The sequence below is a fragment of the Vicugna pacos genome, chromosome X (genome assembly GCF_048564905.1).
Source record: "Vicugna pacos chromosome X, VicPac4, whole genome shotgun sequence".
NCBI lineage: Eukaryota > Metazoa > Chordata > Mammalia > Artiodactyla > Camelidae > Vicugna > Vicugna pacos.
In genome coordinates, this window is record NC_133023.1 from 92,228,256 (window position 1) to 92,251,395 (window position 23,140).

Consider the following 23,140-nt stretch of genomic DNA (forward strand, 5'->3'; position numbering starts at 1 on the left):
GGCCCATATGATATCACTAGTCAATTCTATCAAATATTCAAATAAGCTATAAATGCCAATTTTTCACAAACTTTTCCAGGAAATAGAGGAAGGAGCACTTACCAACTCATTCATGAGGCTAGCATTACTCTGATACCCAAACCAGACACAGATATCACAAGAAAACTACAGATCAATACTGGTCATGAATACATAGTCAAAACCCTCAACAAAATACTAGTCAACTGAATCCAGCAACATAGAAAAAGAATTATATATCACGTCCAAGTGGGATAGGATCCCAGCACTGCAAGATCAGTTCAACACGTGAAGATTAATTAATGTAATACACTATATTAATAAAGGATCAAAAGTACATTAGCATCTCAATGGACACAGAAAGAACATTGGGCAAAATCCAATGTCAATTCATAATAAAAATCATTCAACAAAGAAAGAATAGAAGGGAACTTCTTCAACCTGATAAAATTATCTATGAAAAACCTACAGCTAACATCAAAATCATGCTAAATGGTGAAAACCTGAGTGGCAAGAACAAGACAGGGATGCTCTTACCACTTCCATCCAAAATTGTACTGGTGATGCTAGTCAGTGCAATCAGGCAACAAGAAGATATATAAAGATTTGCACTGAAAAGGAAGAGGTAAGACTGTCTTTACTTGTAGTCAACATGGTGCTGTGTGTAGGAAATCTTAAGGAATCCACAAAAAGCTACTGGAAGTAATATCGGAGTCCAACAAGGTAGCAAGATAGAACATCAATATATAAAAAGTTTTGGATTTGCGTGCACTAGCAATGCACAATCCAAAAAGGAAACTAGAAAAATAATTCCATTCACAATAGCATATAATAAAATACAATAGTGAAGACATGGAAACAGCCTAAATGTTCATCAACAAATGACTGGATAAAGAAGATGTGGTATATTTATACAATGGAATACTACTCAGCCATAAAACCCGACAACATAACGCCATTTGCAGCCACATGGATGCTCCTGGAGAATGTCATTCTAAGTGCAGTAAGCCAGAAAGAGAAAGAAAAATACCATATGAGATCGCTCATATGTAGAATCTAAAAAAAAGAACATAAATACAAAACAGAAACAGACTCATAGACATAGAATACAAACTTGTGTTTGCCAAGCGGGTGAGGGGTGGGAAAAGACAGATTGGGAATTCAAAATTTGTAGATACTGACAGGCATATGCAGAATAGATTAGATAAACAAGATTATACTGCATAGCACAGAGAAATATATATAAGATCTTGTGGTATCTCACGGTGAAAAAGAAGTGGACAATGAATATATGTATGTTCATGTGTAACTGAAAAATTGTGCTCTACACTGGAATTTGACACAACATTGTAAAATGACTATAACTCAATAAAAATGTTAAAAAAAGAACTATAGAATAAAAAAATACCAATACATTTAACAAAAGATATGTAAAAATTGTATACTGAGAATTACAAAATGTGGCTGAAATTTTTAAAAGATCTGTATAAATGGAGAGACAATTCAGATTCATGGATTAGAAAACTCATTATTGTAAAGATGGTAATTCTGCCAAAACTAATTTATAAGTTCAATGCAAGCCCCACCAAATTTGGGGGTAGAAATTGACAAATGATCTTAAAATTTATATGGAAACGCCCAGGATACAAAATAACCAAAACAATTCTGAAAAAGAACAAAGTTCGAGGATATACACTTCTCTATTTCAAAACTGAATACAAAGCTACAGTAAACAGCACAGTGTGGTAATGGCATAAGCACATACAGGTCAAAAGGAACAGAATTGAGAATCTAGAAATGAGCCCTTACTTTTATGGTCAGTTAGTTTTTGACAAAAGTGCCAAGACAATTCAATGGAGAAATAAGTCTTTTCAATTAAAAAATAGGAAAAATAGACATTCACCTGCCCACAAAAAGATGGATTCTTACCTTGCAACCATACAATATAAAAATGTACAAAAAATTCAGAATGGATCATAGACCTAAATCTAAGAGGTAAACCTAAAAATGTTCTAGAAGAAAACTTAGAAGAAAATCCTTTGACCTTAGGTTACTTAGGCAAAAAGTTCTTAGAATCATCACCAAAAGTATGTTTGACTAAAACATATTGAGAAAGTGGAATTCCATCAAACTTAAAAACTGTCATACTCCAAAAGACAGCATTAAGAAAATGAAAAGTCAAGCCACAGATTGGAAGACAATTTTGCAAATTACGTATCTCGTAAAGGAGTTTTAACAAGAATATGTAAAAATATCTTAAATTCAATTAAGACAGCCATTTAAAAATGGGCAAAAGGTTCGAATAGGCATTTTACCAAAGAAAACATAGAAATGCTTAATGCAGATGAGAAAGTGTTCAACATCATTAGTCATTAGAAAAATGCTAATTATAACTGCAGTGAGATTCATTGCACTAGAATGACCATAATCAAAAAGATGGGTTACACCAAGTGCTGGCAAAGATGTGGAAAAACTGAAAACCTCATACATTTCTGGTTTTATCGTAACAATTTGGAGAACAGTTTGGCAATTTCTTAAAATGCTAAACATAAATTTACCTTAAGATGAAACAATTACATTCCTAGGAATCGACTCAAGAGAAATGAAAACAGGTGTCCATGCAAAGACTTGTATATGAATGTTCATAACATTATTCATAATAGCTAAGCTGGAAACAATCCAAAAGTCCATTACCAGGTGACTATAGATAAACAAAATGTGTATAGTCATAAAACTGGAATACTACTCAGCAACAGAAAGGAAAAGGCTGCTATGAGTCGTGTTAGAACATGCGTGAATTTCAAAAAATATTATGCTGAGTGAAAAAAGTCAGATGCAAAAGACCACATATTTTAGCATTACTATTACATGAAATATCCAGAAAAGGCAAACCTATAGAAACAGAAAGTAAATTAGTGGTTTCTGGGGCTGAGCATGGATACAGGGAGTGACTGCAAATGGGCATAGAGATCTCTTTTGGGATGACGGAAATGTTCTAAAACTGGGTTGTGGTAATGGTTGCACAACTCTGTAAATTTACTAAAAATCATTGAGTTACAGACTTAAAACGAGTGAATTTTATGGTATGCAAGTTATAACATAATAGAGCTGTTTTAGACAACAAATTAGAGGCGAGGTATAGCTCACTGGTAGAGCATGCGCTCGGCGTGCACGGGGTCCTAGGTTCAATCCCCAGTGCCTCCATCAAGGGAAAAAAATACTTTAAAATAAATCACACACACACACACACACACACACACAGCAATCTTTATGTTTACTAAACATAAGATCCTATGTTGACCCTAAGGAAAACATAGGAACACATAAAACTGGTTATTTTTCTCTCCATGCAGCACTACGACAATCTAGGAAGAGACCTTTGACATACAAATGAGCAAATATCATCAGTGATGAAGGCAGCACATGTTATGAGCATCTGCACTGTTACCACGCTGGTCCAAACTACCACCATCTCTTCCTCCCGCCATAGTCTGTTATCTGGTCTCCCCACTTCCACCATCCCTCATAAGGTCGATTTTCTCTCTCTTTTTCAATTGAATAAATTTGACATGTAACGTGTGCAAATTTAAGGTGCACAGTGCATTACTTTGATACACGTATAGGTTGCAGTATGATTGCCGTTGTAGTGATCCTTAGGTTACATAATGTGTATTATGTGTATATTCTAGTACAATGTTATTGTCTATATTCATTATACTGTACATCTGATCACTGTGGCTTATTTACTACTCGTTACAGATTTCTGTTTTCACCACAGCAGCCAACATGATGTAGTTAAAACCTAATTCATATCACTTCACTCCTCTGCTTCTAATGCTTCAATGTCTTCCCATTGCATGCAGAGTAATGTTTTAGGTCTTTAATATGCTTTTAACACCCTCCATGATTACTCTTGCCCTCTAGCCCTCAGCTCCAGCCAGCCACAAAGCCTGCTTAATGTTTCTCAAACATTCCAGGCATACTCCCACCCCAGGCCCTTTGCACTGGATGTGCTCTGCCTGGCACGCCCTTCCACCGGATTTCCACATGGCTTGGTCTTTCATCTCCTTCCAGTCTTTGTTCAATTGTTACGTTCACAGTGAAGCCTGCCCTGACCACCTTATCTAAAACTTCAGTACCCACCCCCAGAATTTCCCTCTCTCCTTCTCATAGTTTATTTTCTCCATTGTACTTATCACCTTTGAACATACATTATACATTTCCTTATTTTGATCCGATTCTCCCCCACTGCCAAAATGTAAGCTCCCTCAGAGCCAGGATTCTTGTCTGTTTATTTCACTGCTATGTTCCCAGTCCCTGTAATAGTACCTGGCATGCTGTAGGTACTCGATCAATTTTTGTTGAATAAATGACAAAGGAGAGTTACAAAGGGTATTCCTAAAAGGAAGGCTTCATTTGGAATGTACGAACTGTGTTTGGGAGGAGGAGCCTGGCTAGAGCCAGAGGGGTGTGTAAAAAAGATTTAAGCAGAGGAGAAGGTCAAAATGTGGAGATTCTTGAACGCCTAGAACATAAATATTAGATGAATAAATAAATGTACAAATGAACAAGCAGCCTGGTTGTGCTCTGCACACTGTGTTAGCATCCAGTGAAATAATCAGACCCAGATGGATTGTGAAGAGCTGACTCCTTGAAACTTTAGCTTTTTTCTATGGAAAGAGTTTCTGTAGACAGACAAAATAGTCTCTAGAAGTGAAAGTGTTCTGTGCTATGCCTGAAATGGCCACTAGGGAATGCCCAAATCCATAATGCTGAACCATTTAGAATGAAGTTGGGTTCCCCCACCAGAGGCTGTCTGGGGAGCCCCACCCCCCTGACTGCTGCCTTAAACAGGCAGCTACTGGAGAAGGATAAGTCTTCCAATATTGTTTTCTCCATCCGCCTGACCCTATCCCCTCATCCCATCCCCACGCACAAGACTGGGCATGTAAGTAGTGTCCCTGGTATTCAAGGCCCTTCAAAACGATGCTGAGTTTTCTGCCACCTCTCCTAAACAGACCCCAGGCTTGGCTGTACTTGAGCTGCACCCTCGGTATGTACTCCTTCTGGTACCATCACTTTTTTTTTTTTTGCTGTTTTCTCTGCTTATCATTACACATCCAATTCCTATGCATCCCTTTAAAGCCCAGCATAAAAGCCACCTCCTCCATAAGCCTTCCCTGATAACTATTACTCTGCCCACTGCCTTCCTGAGATCCCGGGCTCTCATTCTGCCTCACTTAGGAGTCACTTGGCAAACACTGATTCAGATACTGTCTCTATCCAGGCACTTCATTCTGGAGTTCCTGATGAAATAAAAAAGCTACCATTTCTGGACTGTCAGGAAGGCAATGGATAGAGGTCAAAAATGAACTTATGAAACAAAAAAAATGAAGTTACGATCTTGCAGGAATAGTAAGGAATAGCCTATTCTTGGACAGCCTCTGTAGAAGGCAAAGTCCAGCCAGCCCTAGAAGAAAAGATACTATTTCCAGCTGCCTCAGTCCTGCCCTCAGGGGTGCAGGAGCAGCCTGGCCTGCCCGGCTTCACCCCCTCCCTGGCAAGCCCCCACTATTCCCCAGGCCTCCTTTTCCCTGCCTTCATTACTCACCCTAGTCCAACTACTTGGCTGCTAGGATATGGGGAACGCTAATAGATGCCTGGGGCCTTTTTCCCTTTTAGCCTCTCTCCACCTGCTGTCCTCTGTGCTTTGTTCTCTGGAAATCGTGATAAAGAGCAACAGGGAAATCACATTAAACGTGACAATGTGCCGCAGAAAGCACGTACCAGAAATGTATCCTGGGGCAAGCAGAGGGAGTGGGGGCCGGCCTAGCAAAGTCCATGCTGGGATTAGCCCAGCCCAGCTCCTGGACAGCAAGCCCAGGGCAGTGGGAGGGGAAGGTTAGCCAGAGATTGAAGAAAATCAGCATTTCCTTTTAATCTGCATAACCACTCTGGGAGAAGGTATTCCTGTCACTGTTTTAAAGCTTGGGGAATTCAGGCAAAGATAGGTGAGGGAACTTCACCCAAGGCTCCAACAGTCAGAACATAGTGGAGACAGGATTTGAATTCAAATCTCCATGGCTACACTAAGAAGCCTCTTTCTCCTGGACCGTGCTGTTTCTATATGGCTCATCCAGGCTCTGTCTTCTACAGAGGAGTCCTAACGCAATGATGGGGATGGTGGGGGTGCTCTACTCCTTTGCTTGATTGTCTACCTGGCTGATAGGCCCCAAAGCCAATATTTGCTACTTACATTGTAAGATGTGAGATACCATCAACGCTGTACAGTTGTCACTGCATGGAAGTCGTCCTAGAGCCAAATCCTTCTTTATTTGAAGAGTAAAAAGATACCTGCCAAGAAGTTGGGGAAAATCCCTTGAGAAAGAAACAGGAACAAGAAAGAAGCATTTCCCTTCTCCCAGATCCAAGATGTTTCAAGAAAGAAAGAAACGGCGCCCCCAGTCAGGGAGATGCCTTTTTAAGATGATGAGTAACACATAGGCTTTGCTTCAGCGCCTAACCAGCACTAGACCACAGCTCGGCTCACCCAGCCCTTTGGCAGCCCTCACAGCCATTAGGAATCACCCCGGCCAAGTCCTCCCGCCAACTGGAGGGAGTTGGCCAATCGTCCTGTGGTGGTTGCTGCCACGTAGCAAAGCCACATCCCCAGCCAGACAGAAGGGGAGATTCAGCAAGAACAAGCCTGCTCCAGAGGCCAGTACAGCTCTCTTTACAAAATGCTACCAAGTACTCACTATCGTAACAACTTAGGAGGTTGGCACCACCACCCCATGTTACAGCGGTGGAAAGACAGAGGTTAGGTGATTCAGGCAGAGTCCTAGCACCCAAAGAACATGCAACTGTGGCCAGAACTCAGGTCTGCCATTCAATTTAAGCTGCCTTGTAGCCAAAAGACTGTGTTTCAGAAATCAAGGACTTGAAGCCATGAGTCTGCCCTGTCACCTGGACCACCTTCTCTGTGTCACCAGAGCCCAGCAGGTATGGGATTACTGTGTGCTGACTGGAATGAAGCCAGCTTCCCTTTTCCCCACAAACAATCAGGGACCCATAAGTTGCACGTTAGTATCCAGAGCTTTGCCAAACAGGTAGCATTTGTCCCACACTTCTAAGCCCTTATCAAAGGCAATCAATTTTTGAAAAGATGTGTATAATTAAGATTCTACTGATGACTGTGTTCCTTCTTGGTCCACAGTTGGTTCCAATATTTTATTTTATACATTAAAACATTTATTGAGTATCTACTGTGGGCATTTCCCTATGTAAGGTGTAGTTTTCTAAATAACGTTCTATCTGAACTTAAAAAAAAATTAAGCCTTGATGTCAAAGTGGTGAATCAAAATTAGTTGCAGGTGATAGATGAAAATCCAGATCAGAAAAAAGCAGGTAAATTAGTAGGTGATTATTCAATTTTCAAAAGCACTCATTATTATAAACCTTCATACTGTGAGCTCCCCTAATGGATTAGAAATGATTCAATGAGAAAAATTACATTTGCACACCACTCTGTGACACTCATGTATTGGCCCCAAACAAGGCATCCTTGAAAAGCCAACTACACTTAAGTGTCCTCAGATGGACCAATGGGGAAGAAATAAAGGAAGTCTAACCTTTGCTATTGTCTGCTTTCATATATAGACGTAAATGAGAATAACCAGCCTCAATTTCTAAAGGGGAAGTGAGTTTCATTTTGTTCCTCACAAAAAAGAAAGGAAACTTCTTGTCACTTGACACATTCCTTGCTGCTAAGAAGGCAGCTGCCTGCTGCAAATACCAAATCCTTGCTCTGAACAGCTGATGAATCATTTATCATCACATTGATTTTCTCATTCCTTTTTTTTCAGAGAAAGTTTATCTCCATCAAAATTGGTTACAATTGGAGACTCAACTGAAATGGGTTAGCAAAAGCAAACTGATATAGATCCCCAGATATCAAGTTATCTGGGAAAACAGCCTACGACTCGCAAATGTGCAGAGGCTTGGGAGAGAGAGACTAACTTGTGAAGTGACTTCTACAAAGATCCCTCAGAAAAGAAGTCTCCCTGTACAAAAGGGCTGAAGAAAAACTGGCCATGAACCACGTGGAGGGAGGACTTCGAGAAGAGTAACTGCCAACACCCTGTGATCTTGGCCAAGTCACTCAAGCTCCCAGGACATGTTTCATCAACTAACTGAAAGGGCTGGACTAGATTACCTCTTATATCCCTTCTTCATGTAAAAGTTCAGTCTAAAGTCTAGAAAGCAGAGTAAAGCTGGTGGGAGTGTTATGTCAACAAGGTATTTTTGAAGAAGTCGGTTTACATTGTAATATTTAAAGGGCATTTTCATAAATATAAAAATACTTGAAAAACGATTTGTACTTTTTCCTCTTTACCTTTAAAATTTTTTGAAGTATAAAAATATTTTGCCTTATATAACATTATTATTCATTTATAATTATTAATAATTATAAGAGTCAATAGTTTATAATTATGCAGTATAAATCATTTTTTAATTATTTGTATACTTTTTACTTTTTTACTTCAAAAAATGTTTTATAAGTATATGTCAGCATCACTTTCTAGCTGTGAGATACACAACATGTAACCATTTTCAATATCCATGGAACTTAGCTAGCATCCTACTTGTGCTGTCAAGCTGCCTTCTGATTGGACCACAGATGAGATGAAGGAAAGGACTCTTACTATTGTGTTAATTAATGGCATAAACCCCACATGGGCACTAGGCTGGCTACCACTTTTAGAAAGCCATCCCTTTCCCCCTGAAGTCCCCACCCTTTGGAAGATTAACCCTTTGGGGACAAGCCAGGCCCTCCTCACCATCTCCCAAAGAGTGACCGAGAGCCAAGCCTTCCAAAGAAAGCTGGAAGCCCATTCCCTGATAAATGGAGAATAATAAGTAAGTAACATTATACAGCAGACACACGCGTACTATACCTTGTAAGCTCTTCTCGCAGATGTCCAGGATCCACTGGGAAAAATTTCACCATAAATTTGAAAACAATCTCCTTAGGATCTTAAAACACAATATTTCCATAAGTTTTATTTAAATGTCCAGCACAACAGTTACAGGTCTTTTACACACACACACACACACACACACACACACCACTCCCCCCCCCACCTCCCTACCCTTCCCTCCTCTCCCATCATTCCCTCCCACAGACTTTTCATTTAAATTTCAATTTTTCACATTTGCAAGATGCTGCTATTTCAGGATTGTGCCTCTCTGTGGATAGCAATTGGGAAAGTTCTCCTGCCCCTCTCCCTCCCTCTCTCTCTTTGAGTTTCTTTTCATAAAGATGTGCCCCATTTGGAGCCTACCATGTCCTCTCTTAAGAAGTGTTTTCCATTTAGAAAAAATATACGACTTGCTAAGTGGGATTCTGCGTTCCTGGCTGAGAGGAGCGCCCGGCTTTAGAGGCAGGTGAATACCCCCTGGCTCAGGGATCTCATAAAGGGAACTAGAAGTAGCCTGGACTGAGGCCTCTCAGTATCTTCAAATCTGCCTTAAGTAAAGACATCTACTTGCCTTCGCTCCTACTTGCATTTGAAAAGAAGAAACTTTTTGCATCAAAAGCAAACACATCTATGCCGCATTAACATCTTCATTCAGTAAATATTTGTTGAGTGCCTATTATATGCTAAGCCTTATACTAGCAGATCCTGGGGATAAAAATACAATTGAGCACTCAGAGGCTAGGAGAAGAGGCAGACATCTAGCGGAGAGTGACAGCATCACACAACGTTATAACCACTGAGCTCTGGAGAAGCACAAGAGGGAGAAAAGAGTTTGGAGGAGGTTAAAGAAGGCTGCTGACACCCGAGTAGGGCTGTCAGATTTAGCAGACAAAAAGACAGGACTGTCAGTTAAGTTTGAATTTCAGATCAACAGTGATGGCATGGGACATACTTACACAAAGAAATTCGGCTCTGTTTATCTCAAATTCGAATTTAGTTGGGTATCTTCTATTTTAACTGAGAAACCTACACCTGAGGTTAGTTTTGTTGAAGTCAGGAGAGGTAGGAGGATGAAATGGTCAGTGGCAGACGTAAAGACTAGGAGGGCAGTCAGAGTCCAGTGCTTTGGAGATCACTCTAAAGGGTCTGGACTTTATTCTAAGGGCGACAGGGAGCCATGGAAGCATCTTAAGCAAGAGAGTGGTGTGGTCAGCTTTGCATTTTCAATAGTTCCCTTTGGGAGTAGTGCACATGATGGATTGGAGGGAATAAGTTGGGAGGCTGTTGGAATAATGTGACAGATTATCATTATGCGGTGGGAACAGACAAAACCGTGGGAAGCACCAGCACATTAAGAGCAGGCAGGACGCGACACTGAAACAGCCTGTCTCAAAGTGTGCACTGCAATTCACCTGCACCAGAAACACCTATAGTATCTGTCAAAAATGCAGATTGCTGGCCCCAACTCGGGGATGAGGCCCAGGAATCTACATTTTAATAAGAACTCCCCCTGCCCAAGAGATCCTAATACACACTGAAATTTGAGAACCACTGCACTAGATTGTGAATTATGGGGTGCAGGGACTATTTCATACATAGTCGACACTCAAATATAAACTGAAATGAATGGACAATGTCTGTGACAGGATAAAACTACATCTTCTGGAAGAAGGTGAATGGCACTGCCGATTGACATCAAGGATGCTCAAAGATTTGCAGGGATATAGATCTGAGAGAGAGGTTTAGAGTCAATCCACAGAGTGCTGTCATGACCAGGGTTCTTGAAATTTACTCAAAGATCCAGTAACCTGATATTCTTCATCTCAGGCAAAATTAAAATGATCTTTTGGAGTTGCTAAATTCTCTGGATGTATGAAGGATTAAAATGCTACATCAGAGCCCCTTTCTCTCCTTATATTAAGGTGAGGAATAGTATGGTACTGCTGAAATATTTTCAAGTTGTAACTGGGGATTCAATTTCTTAAGTGATTTTCCATACTTACTTTTTACTTGCTTTGTAATGGGCTTCAGAAGTTCCAACCAGACCTGTGGTAACATTAATGAAACAAGTGGCAGAATATGGCGTTGAGTGCAGCTTTTTTTTTTTTAAGAAAAAACAGATTAAAGTCAACATGAAACAAATACCAAGACTCTTTAGACTTCTAAAGATAGTTAGAACAGCAGTGTCAGAGAGATGCTATACCTCCACGGCACTCAAGCTGCCCCCTCGTATTTTCCCAGTGACAGTGCACATTGTTGATCTATAATCTCTTAGCTGTTGACATTTGAATCACTGCTCCCCTGCCTCAGTGGGATGACAGAGGTGTCACACACGAGGCTCATTAGTTGCTACAAAGACTAATGAAGGCATCTGGCTCCACGTTTGAATCCTACAGCCCCCAAATGTCAGCTTAATAGTCATAATGAGCCTTTCTGGGAAGGGGCCAGATAACAGAGAAGCCAGGGCAGGACACAGCGGGAAGAACATCGGGGATGTTAGGACGCAATAGAGGGGAAAGGAGAGTCCCCTGGATACTCATTGGTGAGGAGTCTTAATTCTGGAGGTTGAGTTCTAGCCCCTGGAAAGTCAGAATAGATAAAGCACAGAGAGCTCTTCACAGAGTGACCAAGAGGAGCATGGGGTAGAACCGTCTGTGTTTGCAAACTGAGGTGACTCTTAATAGACGAGGAGGGGGAAATAGTTATGAAATCCAGTCTCTGTGCCAGGGTTTCCATGGTTTTTCATATTAAAATCAAGGGTTTGAGCCCGACATACCTAACTACAAGCTGCATTTAGAAGCAATTCTAGGCACAAAGAACCCTATAACGGAACCAACTTACATTATTTCCAGAATGGCTACAGAATTCTAATCCAAAATATTCCTTCTCAGCAAGATTTAGATGGCTGCAACTCAGGTTAAACAGCGCCTTCCCGGATGACTTTTGCTAAACAAAACAAAGAGATCATAGCACAGTTTGCTTTCCTCAGCTGATATTGCTGATATACAGAGGGTAGAAGCAACAAGAGTCTCTCAATTTCCTTTAAGCACTGTTTTCAGGCCCTGTCTCCTCCCAAATGAGCTTGAGTTTCCCACCTAAATACGCACATCTATCTGTAGATTGTTTCAGGGGTACCTCTTCAAAAGCCTCAGAGTAAGGCAAACCCTCTTGGAAAACAAGAGCCTTGCACTTAACTAGGTATGTCTAGATCTGCAAATCTATCCTTTCAATGGCATCCTTTAATCAATTCATCCCACAGGCAGTTTGAATGATTTCCCCCAAATTGACAGATAGTTTAATCAAGATGCACATCTGACCTGCTTAAAATCCCTCAGTGGCTCCCCTCAGGATAAAGTCTCTACTCCTTAGCAGGGAGGCGAGCCCTCCTCTCTCCCTCTTGGGGACCTGCGTGCCCCTCCAGCCTCATCTCTTGCCCCTCCCCCTTTCTGCCACTTTTCTTTCTAATAATCGCAGGCTGCTCGTGGCTCCCCACACACGTCAAGGAGTTTCATGCCTCCCTGCCTCTGCTCACGTCATTCCTTCCACACAGTGCGCCCTTCCCACCTTCCTTTGCTTTGGTTCACTCCTACTCAGCTCAGATGCCACCTTCCCGGGAGAGCTTTCTCTGATTCCGATAGCGGCAGGTTAAGCCAAGGGACAGATAATACCTCCGGGTTCCCAAACACACTTGCTTACCTCAAACATGGCACTTCTCACGTGGGATATCTATCTTCCCTATTAGACTGAATTCCTTCAGAGCAGGGACCTTTTACTTTTCTTGTTACTTACCAGGTCTAACCCAGAGCCTGGCACATACTAGAGGCTCCTGAATGTTTATTGATCAGATGTGAAATTGACCAACTTACTCCTCTGTGAGTAGATTTAATTTTGCAGCTTTCCCCATCAAAGCTGCATCTAGCATCCTCCTTTCACCTGAGGCCGCACTTGTTTTTTCTTCCTAAAGCCCACACAGACTGTGAGCACAGAACAGTCCCTTTCTTATGCTTCTCTGAGAACAGGAGCTTTGAAGAGCTCTCTGTGAAAATCTCTGTGAGCTGAGCGGGGCTGGAGCTGATCTTCAGCCACCGTCGCGGAACCCAAGGGCTGCTGCTGCAGGGAGGACTGTGATGGGAAAATTGGGCCCTGGCTGTTAGGCACAAAGGCGTGCAGCTGAAAACCCCTAGTTAAATCCGAGTCACGCGGTGCCTCTAGTGCTGCAAAGGAAACCAGGCGCAGGGGAAATGTAGTTGGAAATCACCGACCCATAGAATTAATGCCAACCTTGAGAGGTCAGAGCGTCCAGCCACCCTTGTCCCACCCTCCACCCTCTCCCTCAAGGCAGTCCCACACTGAACAGAACCCACATCTGGGATTTAATAGCTTCCAGGAGGGCAGCCTACCCCACCTCCTTCCTTCAACAACCCCCAAATACTCCCCTCTCCCCTGGACTTCTCTCCACTTGGTCACATTGTCCAAAGTCCAACCAACTTGAGATTCATGTGGGTTAACCAGGGTCCTATTTTTAAATGCAAATAGGCAGCAAAGGGTGAAACCTGCTGTACTGTTAGCACCTGGAGAGAGAGCTGAGGGAAAGGCGGTTGGATTTTATAGGGGAGGTCACATTGGAGCTGCGGTTGTCCAGGAAATGGGGGCCAGCCCACAGAGCGGGGGGTTGGGGGCTGGAAGGGCATTGGGGGGGCAGTGGAGGAGGGGTGTCTGGGAGGGAGGAGGGAGGGGGAGGTTTTGCCTATGTGGCAACCTTGCCTAGGGCAAGTGCTGACACAGACCATTCCAGACAGATGAAATCGCTCCTATTTTTAAAGTCCTCCAGACAAGGAGCTGCCACGGGATTTTCATTATGAAAAAAAAAAAAGAATTTCTAAAGAGAGAGAGAGAGAGATGACAGCAATACTTTTTCCAACACCAAAGAAACATTTCAGTCATGAGAACTAAATTCCGTCAGAGACTCCAGTTTCTCTGCAAACGATTGAAGAAATTCAAGATTTTCCTCTTTCCTCATTTTTTATTCTCTTTTTCCATGGGGGTGCTTAATCCTCCCCATCAACGCTGCCACATTCCACGTGATTGTGTATTTAAATGTTTCTGCAGTCACGAAGAATATGTAGCCATTCCCATAAGGTTTCCAATCTAGACTTCCTTTTCACTCCCCTCAGTAAGATCCCACACCACGTTCATAAGAATAATCCCCCAATTCTTCCACCCCTGTACCTCTTGCCAACTGGCTCAAAAAGCCTTTGGCATTTTGTGCATTTGGAGGTCATGAGCTCACGTGGCTCAAGCTCTCCACCCACATCTCTGAGAGAGGCATTTCCCTTCCATCCTCCATAGTGTACGTTGAAATTGGCCAGCCTTGTGGAATGTGTTGCACAAGAGGTAAGGTCTTGGTTCTGTCTTAACATGCCACCTTTCAGTTTTTTCAACAGTTGTGATCCCGTTCCTCAATTTTTATGTTGTGAGTATTATTCTCATAATATCTCTGCATACAACTGTCCTATTTTCTCTTTTGTGGACTTCTGATTCTCTTTTCAATTGCTTGTTCTTGTTTAAGCTGACAATTTTCAACATTCTAATCAAACTACTTAGTGGATCTAAATCCTTTATCACCTGTCCTCCCACTCAAGGAATTGGAGCCAATCCTGAACCCTGTCTTAGCTTCATCTTGGATTACAGTACAGCAGTGTTTGCCTTAAAAAAAAAACACATACACTTATATAATTTAAAACTTTTCAGAACTTGTATTTATAATCTCCAGTTTACAAACTCGGTCTTAACCATTGGGCATTGATTGGAGGGGGGAGCTCCAAATTCATCTTCTCATGGAAATAATAAATATTCAAGCTGGCCACCTCTAAAAAACAATCCACAAAAGCTTCCCTGCACATAGGGCTGTCATATAACAATTGGCTAAAACAAGCCTGGATTGTAATCCTGCTCTACCTACTTACTAACTGGATGAATTGGGGCAAATCTTTCAGCTCACAGATTAACCTCCCTTTTCCAGGTACTTGAAGACAGAAAACATGTGTCTGAGTACCTGGCATTATATACAGTGACTGGCAAAGAGTGGACATTCAATAAATGTTTACTGAATAAATAGATGAATGGATCCAAACATTCAACTTGATCCATGTGCATTAGTAAGACAGTCTTCTCAAGGGAAGATCAGATTAATCACTATGTTACCCAGGGCAAATTATGGAACCTTGGTTTACTCATCTGTAAAATGGACATAATAATAGAGTTGTGTGGGTTAATCAAGATAATTCACATCAAGGCCTTAGTACAGGGCCTGGCACATCCCATAGCTTAAGTAATGTACATATAAGAGATAAACGCATAGAAGAGTCTGGAACAATACATACCAAACTACTAAAAGAATCATTCCTGGAGAGGGGATTAGATTAAAGGAAATGTTACCTTTTCAGTCCCTACATATCTGGATTTTTTTTTAATGAGCAGGGACAGTAGAAACTATCCTAACAAACTTCAACTCAACAACGCACAGAGAATGCTTTCCATTCGCCCTTTAAAACACTGACAGGTGCCTGTGCCATGATGAAAGCTCATGGCTAGTAGGCTACACTAATATGACTTTGCATTTCTACACCCATTGACTGAGTCTCATGCTTAATAGTAATTATTTTCCTGAACATATTTTTGACAATTCTACTTATTACTGTAATGACACAATTTAATTTAATTGTATGTATATCAAAAGAATTATCATCACCAAAACCAAGAGTGGTTTCTATGAAAACTAAGTTGATCACTTTGCAAAACCTCAGTAAGGTGAGAATCGCCCAAATCTGCTGTCAGATTGGTTTTGGATATGACAGAAAATATTGGGGGTGGGGAATCTCAAAGTTTTCCATGTAAAATGAGAAAATACTGGAAATCATAGATGATACATTATGGGTGTGAGTTAGAGAAGAAAAACAGAAACACCAATTAGAAGTCCTTATGCAAAAAGTCCTTGACTCTGCATCAAAAGATTAGAATATGGATATAAATGTATGTTTTATGATCAAAATGAAAAGTATGAGGTGTTTGCATTTAAATGTGCATATTTATTAGGGCTTTCTGCAAACTTTATCAATTAACTGATCAACAAACACCTTTGACACATTAGATAATGGAACAAAATAGAGCATATTATTAACTGTAGCATAGTAGGCAATTTTAATTTTTCCTTATACTTGTTATATTTTTAAGAGAAATACAATACACGTTATAAAATTTAAAAGCATAGTGCCATACAACGAGTCTTATAGATGCTTCTCCAGTTTCCATTGCTGGTTCCCAAATTCAAAATATTTCTCAGGCTCCCCTCAAGAAATTGCTCTTGGAGTCACAGATGATAATCACTCATTCTCCTGACTTTGTGGTTATGCCTCATTTTTTTATTCCAAAATATGACTATTTAGCTCTGGCAGCCATAACAAACTAGCATAATCTGGGCAGCTTAGACAACAGGAATTTATTTCTCACAGTTCTAGGAGCTGGAAGTTCTGAGACCAGGGTACCAGCATGGTCAAGTTCTGGTGAGACCTCTCTTTCTGGCTTGCAGATATCTGCCTTCTCTCTGTGTCTTCACAAGGCTGGGTGAGAGAGACCTGTCTCTTCTTCATCTTATAAAGCCACTAATCCTATCAAATTAGGGCCCTGCCCTTATGATCTCGTTTAACCTTAATTCCTAAAAGCTCTATCTCCAAATAGTCACATTAGTCACAGGGCAGGGGGGCTGCTGCAGTTAGAAGTTCAACATATGAATTTAGGGGGGACATAATTCAGTCCATAGCAATGACCCAAATTGGGAGCCCACTTTAGTTACTGTAATTGCTCTTTCTGACTTTTGACCCTTTCCAAACATTAAATCCACTCTCAAATAATGAAGATTTGTGAGTCATTTTGGAAAGAATGTGCCCAGTTACAGGAGGCCAAAAAAGAGTTCCAAAAATGTGCCAAGCACCCTGCAATACATAGGAGGAGGCAGCACATCATGGTAGCTAAGGATGTGGGATCTGAAGCCAGACACACCTGGGTCTAGGCCTGGCCCCTCTACCTGCTAGAGGGGTGATCTTGGGCAGGCTATTTAATCTCTCTAAGCCTCCCCTTCCTCAACTGCAAAATAGGATTGTCCGAAGCCACACACAAAAGGCCACATATTATAAGATTCTATTTATATGAAATGTCCAGAACAGGCAAATACATAGAGACAGAAAACAGGTTGGTGGTTGCCAGGGACTAAGGGGAGAGGGGAATGAAGAGTGACTGTTAATTAGTATGAGGTTTCTTCTTGGGAGCATGAACATATTGTGGAATTAGACAGTTGGGATGGTTGTACAGCACAGTGAATGTAGTAAACATCATGTGGATTGCATCTCCATTTTAAAAAAGGAGCATAGTGAGCATTTAATTCATGTCAAGTACTTCACACAGTATCTGGCCCAAAAGAAGAACTCAAGAAATGTTGACTGTTTATAGGGTGACTGCATAATGTATCATCCAAATTGAGACACTTTTGAGGGCTGATGGAGCACCAGTAATTATTATATTGTCACAACAGATGCAAACCAGGACTGTCCCTAGAAAGACTCTGAGGTGTGGTCACCTAGCTATTTGCACTTGGACCGCTCAAGGGGGTCCGTTTTGACAAGGGTAGCATTTATTTCAATACTCAATATCTGGAATATTAAGAATCACAGACATGACTATTAGTGTCCCCTCATAGAAACCAGTGTCTGTTGATCATTCCTCCAGTAGCAAGTGAATGAGGTGCCTTTCAGTCACGTGAACCCTGATTCCACATTTTTCTAGGTAAGGCTCAACCTTAACAGCCACACAAAAAGCCAGGGACAGAGAACTGCTTCACCAGTGTTAATCTTCTCCCTAATAGACCCTTTACAAAGCGATTCCTCGCCTCTCTTTAGCATGTTTTTTCTCCGTTTTTTTATTGTTTTTTTCAATTCTTTTTGTTTTCCCATTGTAATTTTCCCCTGCCCAAACTCCAGATTCACTTTTGACACATTTGCCTTTTTTTGCTTCTGTATATGCCTTGACTTTTTTGTGACCCTTTCTACCACCCCTTCAATTCAGGTATATGGTCAGGCCACTCAAGATGGCTGTTCTCTTGCTCTCTGAACATCCCCTGCTCTACCAGTGCCTGCTGCCCCTATACCCAACTCACCTGACTGACCTTCCTACAGACTTGCTCCAGGACCCAGCTGGTGATTGCTCTTCTCCAAGGGGTGGTTAAGGGCGTGCCCATCTGCTGGTTTCCCTGATAACAAATAAGCCAACCTGACTTCAATTCCCCCTGTAACTGCTAATCTCCCCCTGCTTCCCGGAAGTGAAGCCTGCCGCCATGTCCTTCCCGCCATTCACCGCACACAGTGGGGTGTCACTCCAGGAACTTGCTTCAGACATGTAAGCTCCCAACTCCATTGATGTCTCTGTCACTGACTCCAGGCTCTGTCTTCAGTCTTGAAGCTGGGCAAGGACAGGCCTTGTAGGTGCAGCCCAACAGCATGTATACAGGAGGTAATATGAGATCACACTCAAAGGGCACCTAACGCAGAAAGATGAGTGGAGGTGCAGCACAATGGACTTCTAACAGAGGGGACACCTAATCTGAGACAGGAGGTAAGAGCTGGAGTTAGCCAGGTGAAGAGGAGGACAAGAGAAAGGTGTCAGAGGCAGATGAGATTAGAAAACCTGGTGTGAACAAGGCAACCATAAGCAGTGTGGCGTTCCTAAAGGAGCAAGTGAGGTCCAAGGACTAGAAAAATCCTGAAGGGTAATGCCCAAATCCATAATGCTGAACCATTTAGAATGAAGTTGGGCTCCCCCACCAGAGGCTGTCTGGGGAGCCCCACCCCCCTGACTGCTGCCTTAAACAGGCAGCTACTGGAGAAGGATAAGTCTTCCAATATTGTTTTCTCCATCCGCCTGACCCTATCCCCTCATCCCATCCCCACGCACAAGACTGGGCATGTAAGTAGTGTCCCTGGTATTCAAGGCCCTTCAAAACGATGCTGAGTTTTCTGCCACCTCTCCTAAACAGACCCCAGGCTTGGCTGTACTTGAGCTGCACCCTCGGTATAGACTCCTTCTGTTACCATCACATTTTTTTTTTGCTGTTTTCTCTGCTTATCATTACACATCCAATTCCTATGCATCCCTTTAAAGCCCAGCATAAAAGCCACCTCCTCCATAAGCCTTCCCTGATAACTATTACTCTGCCCACTGCCTTCCTGAGATCCCGGGGCTCTCATTCTGCCTCGCTTAGGAGTCACTTGGCAAACACTGATTCAGATACTGTCTCAAACCCTGCAGGCAGGGTTCAGGTTGGGTAGCTGAATGATTTTAAGCAGGGAATTGATAGGGTCAGAGTTGGGTTTTAGAAACAGCATCCTGGCAGTAGTTAGGGCAGAGCTTCCCGAGCTGGAAAGTGCATAGGAATCACCTGAAGATCTTCTTTAAATGCAGATTAAGCAGATTCAGTAGGTGTGGGCTGGGGCTGAGCATCTACATGTCTCACAGGCTCCCTGCGGAGACCGATGCTGATGCTTCGGGGCTGCAGACTACACACTTGGAGGAAGGAGTGGATGGAGGAGGTGCCAAAACCAGTGCCCAGCCGACCTGGTGGGGCAACTGCCGCAGTTCCAGTGAGAGAAAATGGTCACCTGGACTAGGGCATCGGTAGTGAGAAGAGAAAGAGGTGAGATGGGAGACGCGTGTCCGTGGTAATAAGTGCAATTGGATCTGGGTATTCTTTCTGCTCACTCCGCTTTTGCCTTCAGCCAAGAGTCAGGGTTTGCAGACACCATGGCTGAGCTTAGGCTTCGTGTTGCTGCCTTTTCTGCATCACTTGGCACATCCCTGACATTTGTTTCTTTACCAAGTTGGCCCATCAAGCATATGGACAACAAGGGGCTCCCCAAGCAGCTTGCCTCACTCCCTTCCAATCCCCCACCCTTGTCACTGAATTCTTCCCTTACCCACCTCTCTCAGAGGAGGTATGCTGGGAACATTCCTCACCAATGAGGACATGCTTGAGCCCCTCCTTGGACACTTCCTACCCTTTGGGCCAGTCTGGAAAGAAAACCACAGCTTGTCACAACAAAAGCTTTCTGCTGACAAAAAACGTATAAAGCCTTTTTGACACTGCATGACACTGAAATGGTCACTGATTCTTTTTAAAGTCACCTACCTGGAATTTTCTTTCTGTCTTTTATGGCACATCTGAGAGCTTCTCTGTGTATTAATCTTTTGGCAACTTACCCCAATCCCCCCTCTGACAATGGCCCAGAGTCAGTTCATCCAGGATAGTCTAAGCGCATTGCCGCTCGGCATCTTCATGGAGACGGTTGTGAACTAGTCCTTTCTATACAGCCTGACGGCTAATTTCCATTGCTTCTTTTAGTCTTCATATCCTGAATCCTAAATAGCATTTTTGGAACTCAGAACCAAACAGAGCCCTCCAGTGAGAGGATCTGACTTGTGCTGAGTAGAACAGGACATTTGGAGATATTTCTGCATTTTGGTATCATTTGGTGCAGTCCCAGGCAAAACTTGTTTTCAGTGACCCTGGTTTAATTTCAGCGATAGAGAGAAATCTTGTTCTGCATCTTGATCTATACTCTTTCACCTCCATCCAACTCTCTGTTTACAAGCAGCAATAGGCATGCACCTCATTTACAGAGAGTTTGGACCCCTCCAAGGTAAGTCTTTCTCCTTTCCTATCATCCGCAGGCTACACCCAGAAATCTCAGAACCCCTTAGGGATTAAACCCTGGGACCGTTCCTTTTAAAGAGCCGTTTCATTTTTCCTTAAAAATGCAAATATCCTGACATCACAAAACAACAAAAATCAGACACATATCTTATACATCTACCAATAAATTAAGAGGCAACCAGTTTTCTAAAAACGAAGTTGAACATAATTTCAAAGTTTTCACTGCATAAACCACCCGGGGAACTAGGAAACAGAGCTCCTTCAGGGGAGGGCAGAAGAAATTACTGACCAAGCTATAACTCCTGGGGGGTTGAACTCGTGGTAAAAAGAGAGCTGCTGAGAGTGGTGAGAGGCTAATTACCAGGTAGCGGCAGTTCATTCTAAAATGGAGCCCTCTCTGCAGGCAGTCTAGTCTTTCAGCATCTGGTGGAGAGCAAGGTGCAGTTAGACACATCAAAGAACAAAGAATAAGTGGGAAGTCAACCGAGGCCCTTTCCCCAGAGCCCTTAGGACTCAGCAATAAGCCCTGGAGGGAAGCACAGTTTAAATTTGGTACTTAAGATTTCCCGGTGGTAGTAAAGCAGGGAGAACAACCCGTGTAGCTGCTTGTGCACGTGTGAAACTCACACCAAATCGCAACTGGTTTTTATTTTATTTCTGAAAACATAAAGCAGTTCAAAGTACTGCCTTGTGTGATAGATGGAAAGCTTAAAGTTGCTTGAGATTAACTGCTCAGAAAGATTTCCGGCCCACGTGGCTGTCCTGGGGGGATCCTGGAGGATCAAACTGAGCGCCACCGCCCTCTTCACTGGCAGCCATGTTGATACTGATTAAGTTCAGAAGGGAACCCTGGAATCAGAGCTCATCTAGGACCTGATGGATGATACTTCCAAGCAGACACCTTTTTCAAGCTATAAGGGAAAGATGTGTCACTGCCTGAGGCCTTAGGTTGGCCTGACCATGACCTGGACAGGTGGCATCTGATTCATACTCTTTGCTGGATGGTGTCTAAGTGACTCTTCATTGCTCAGAGTTACTCCTCATACTCGGAAAAGGAAACAAAAAAGGAAAAAACCCACAAGATTACCACCCTAATAGCAATCTTGCCTCCACTCCTGGGACATTGAAATTACTGTGCCTATATTGGAAAGGCTGTTCAAAAGTGACAGTGTAATAATAGCATTCTCAAGACAGTGCTCCCAAGTCCTGTCGAAATTACTAGCTACTCTGGGTAATTAAAACAATTATAATTGTTTGTTTCCACGTAATGCTTTAGCACCAAATCCATGTGCTGTGCATAGTGCACAACCAGATTCCAAGTGGTAGCTGGGATTTTCTTTTAAACTTCAGGTTGATAAAAACTTTCTGTGCATGTCTAGCAATAGGAGACATTCGGGACACAGCAGAGATCATTCGATGTCATGTTATCCAGGCCCTTCATTTAACAAGTGTTTAGATTCAGAGCAGGGAAGAGATTTGCCCATTGACTTTCTGCAGATTAATAGCAGATCTGGGATTGGAACCCAGCTCACCTGGCCTCGAGTAATGGGATCATTTCATTACACCAGGCTGTCCTTAAATATAAAGGGAAAACTAATATCTAGGTGCATGAAGGGCAAGAAAGAAAGAAATACCTAAAACTTGTTCCTTTGATTCACTCTTTCCTTTTCTGTTCACTGTTTTTTTATTATCTTTTCTCATCTTTTGACTGTACTGTTAGCTCACTTTTCGCTTCTTCTGCTTATTACTCCAATTTCTTTCCTCCTTTAGCCTCCTGTTCCTTAATTGTTCTACATTCCTGCCTCTTCTTTCTAGAATCAGCTTTACTCCATATATAAAAGTGTTCACTACGTTGCCTAGCAGGGCTGTGAGCAGGCTGGAGGCCATTCTGTTCTGACAGGTTGTGAATTTCACAGAAACTCTATAAAGAAGCCATTAAAGAATAATGCCTTTTAAAATGTCTACTTAATAAGAGGCCATGAAACCCAATGTATCAGGGTTACTGTGGAAGATCTGTGTTGGCTGAATAGAAAATCTTTTTTAAAAATGTATTTCAGGGTGGTGGAGGGATAAATTGGGAATTTGGGATTTGTAGATACTAGCTCCCATATATAAAATAGATAAAAAACAAGGTTCTGTATAGCACAGAGAACTATATTCAATACCTTGTAATAGCCTATAATGAAAACAAATATGAAAAGGAATATATATGTAAATGAGTCACTATGCTGTATGCCAGAAATTAACACCACATTGTAAAACAACTATACTTCAATTTTTTTAAAAAAGTAGGTATAAAAATATATTTCAGAAACTATCCCAAATTAAACGGAATCAAGAGACACGTGGAGTTTAGGAATTCATAAGAAAGGAGCATTTTAAT

At 42.0% G+C, this 23,140-nt stretch overlaps 1 protein-coding gene across 1 annotated transcript in view; it reads right to left on the reverse strand.

Annotated features, from left to right (window-relative positions):
* The window catches only part of FRMD7 (FERM domain containing 7), a 34,880-nt gene extending 13,304 nt beyond the window's left edge, over positions 1–21,576 (reverse strand). Inside the window, exons 1-5 of the mRNA XM_031671322.2 lie at positions 21,511–21,576; positions 11,841–11,945; positions 11,003–11,045; positions 8,976–9,054; positions 6,275–6,372 (exon numbers count right to left, since the gene is read on the reverse strand). Of these exons, the coding sequence (XP_031527182.2) occupies positions 6,275–6,372; positions 8,976–9,054; positions 11,003–11,045; positions 11,841–11,945; positions 21,511–21,576 (391 nt within the window). The remainder of the gene's footprint in view (positions 1–6,274; positions 6,373–8,975; positions 9,055–11,002; positions 11,046–11,840; positions 11,946–21,510) is intronic.
* Between the last annotated feature and the right edge of the window lie 1,564 nt (positions 21,577–23,140).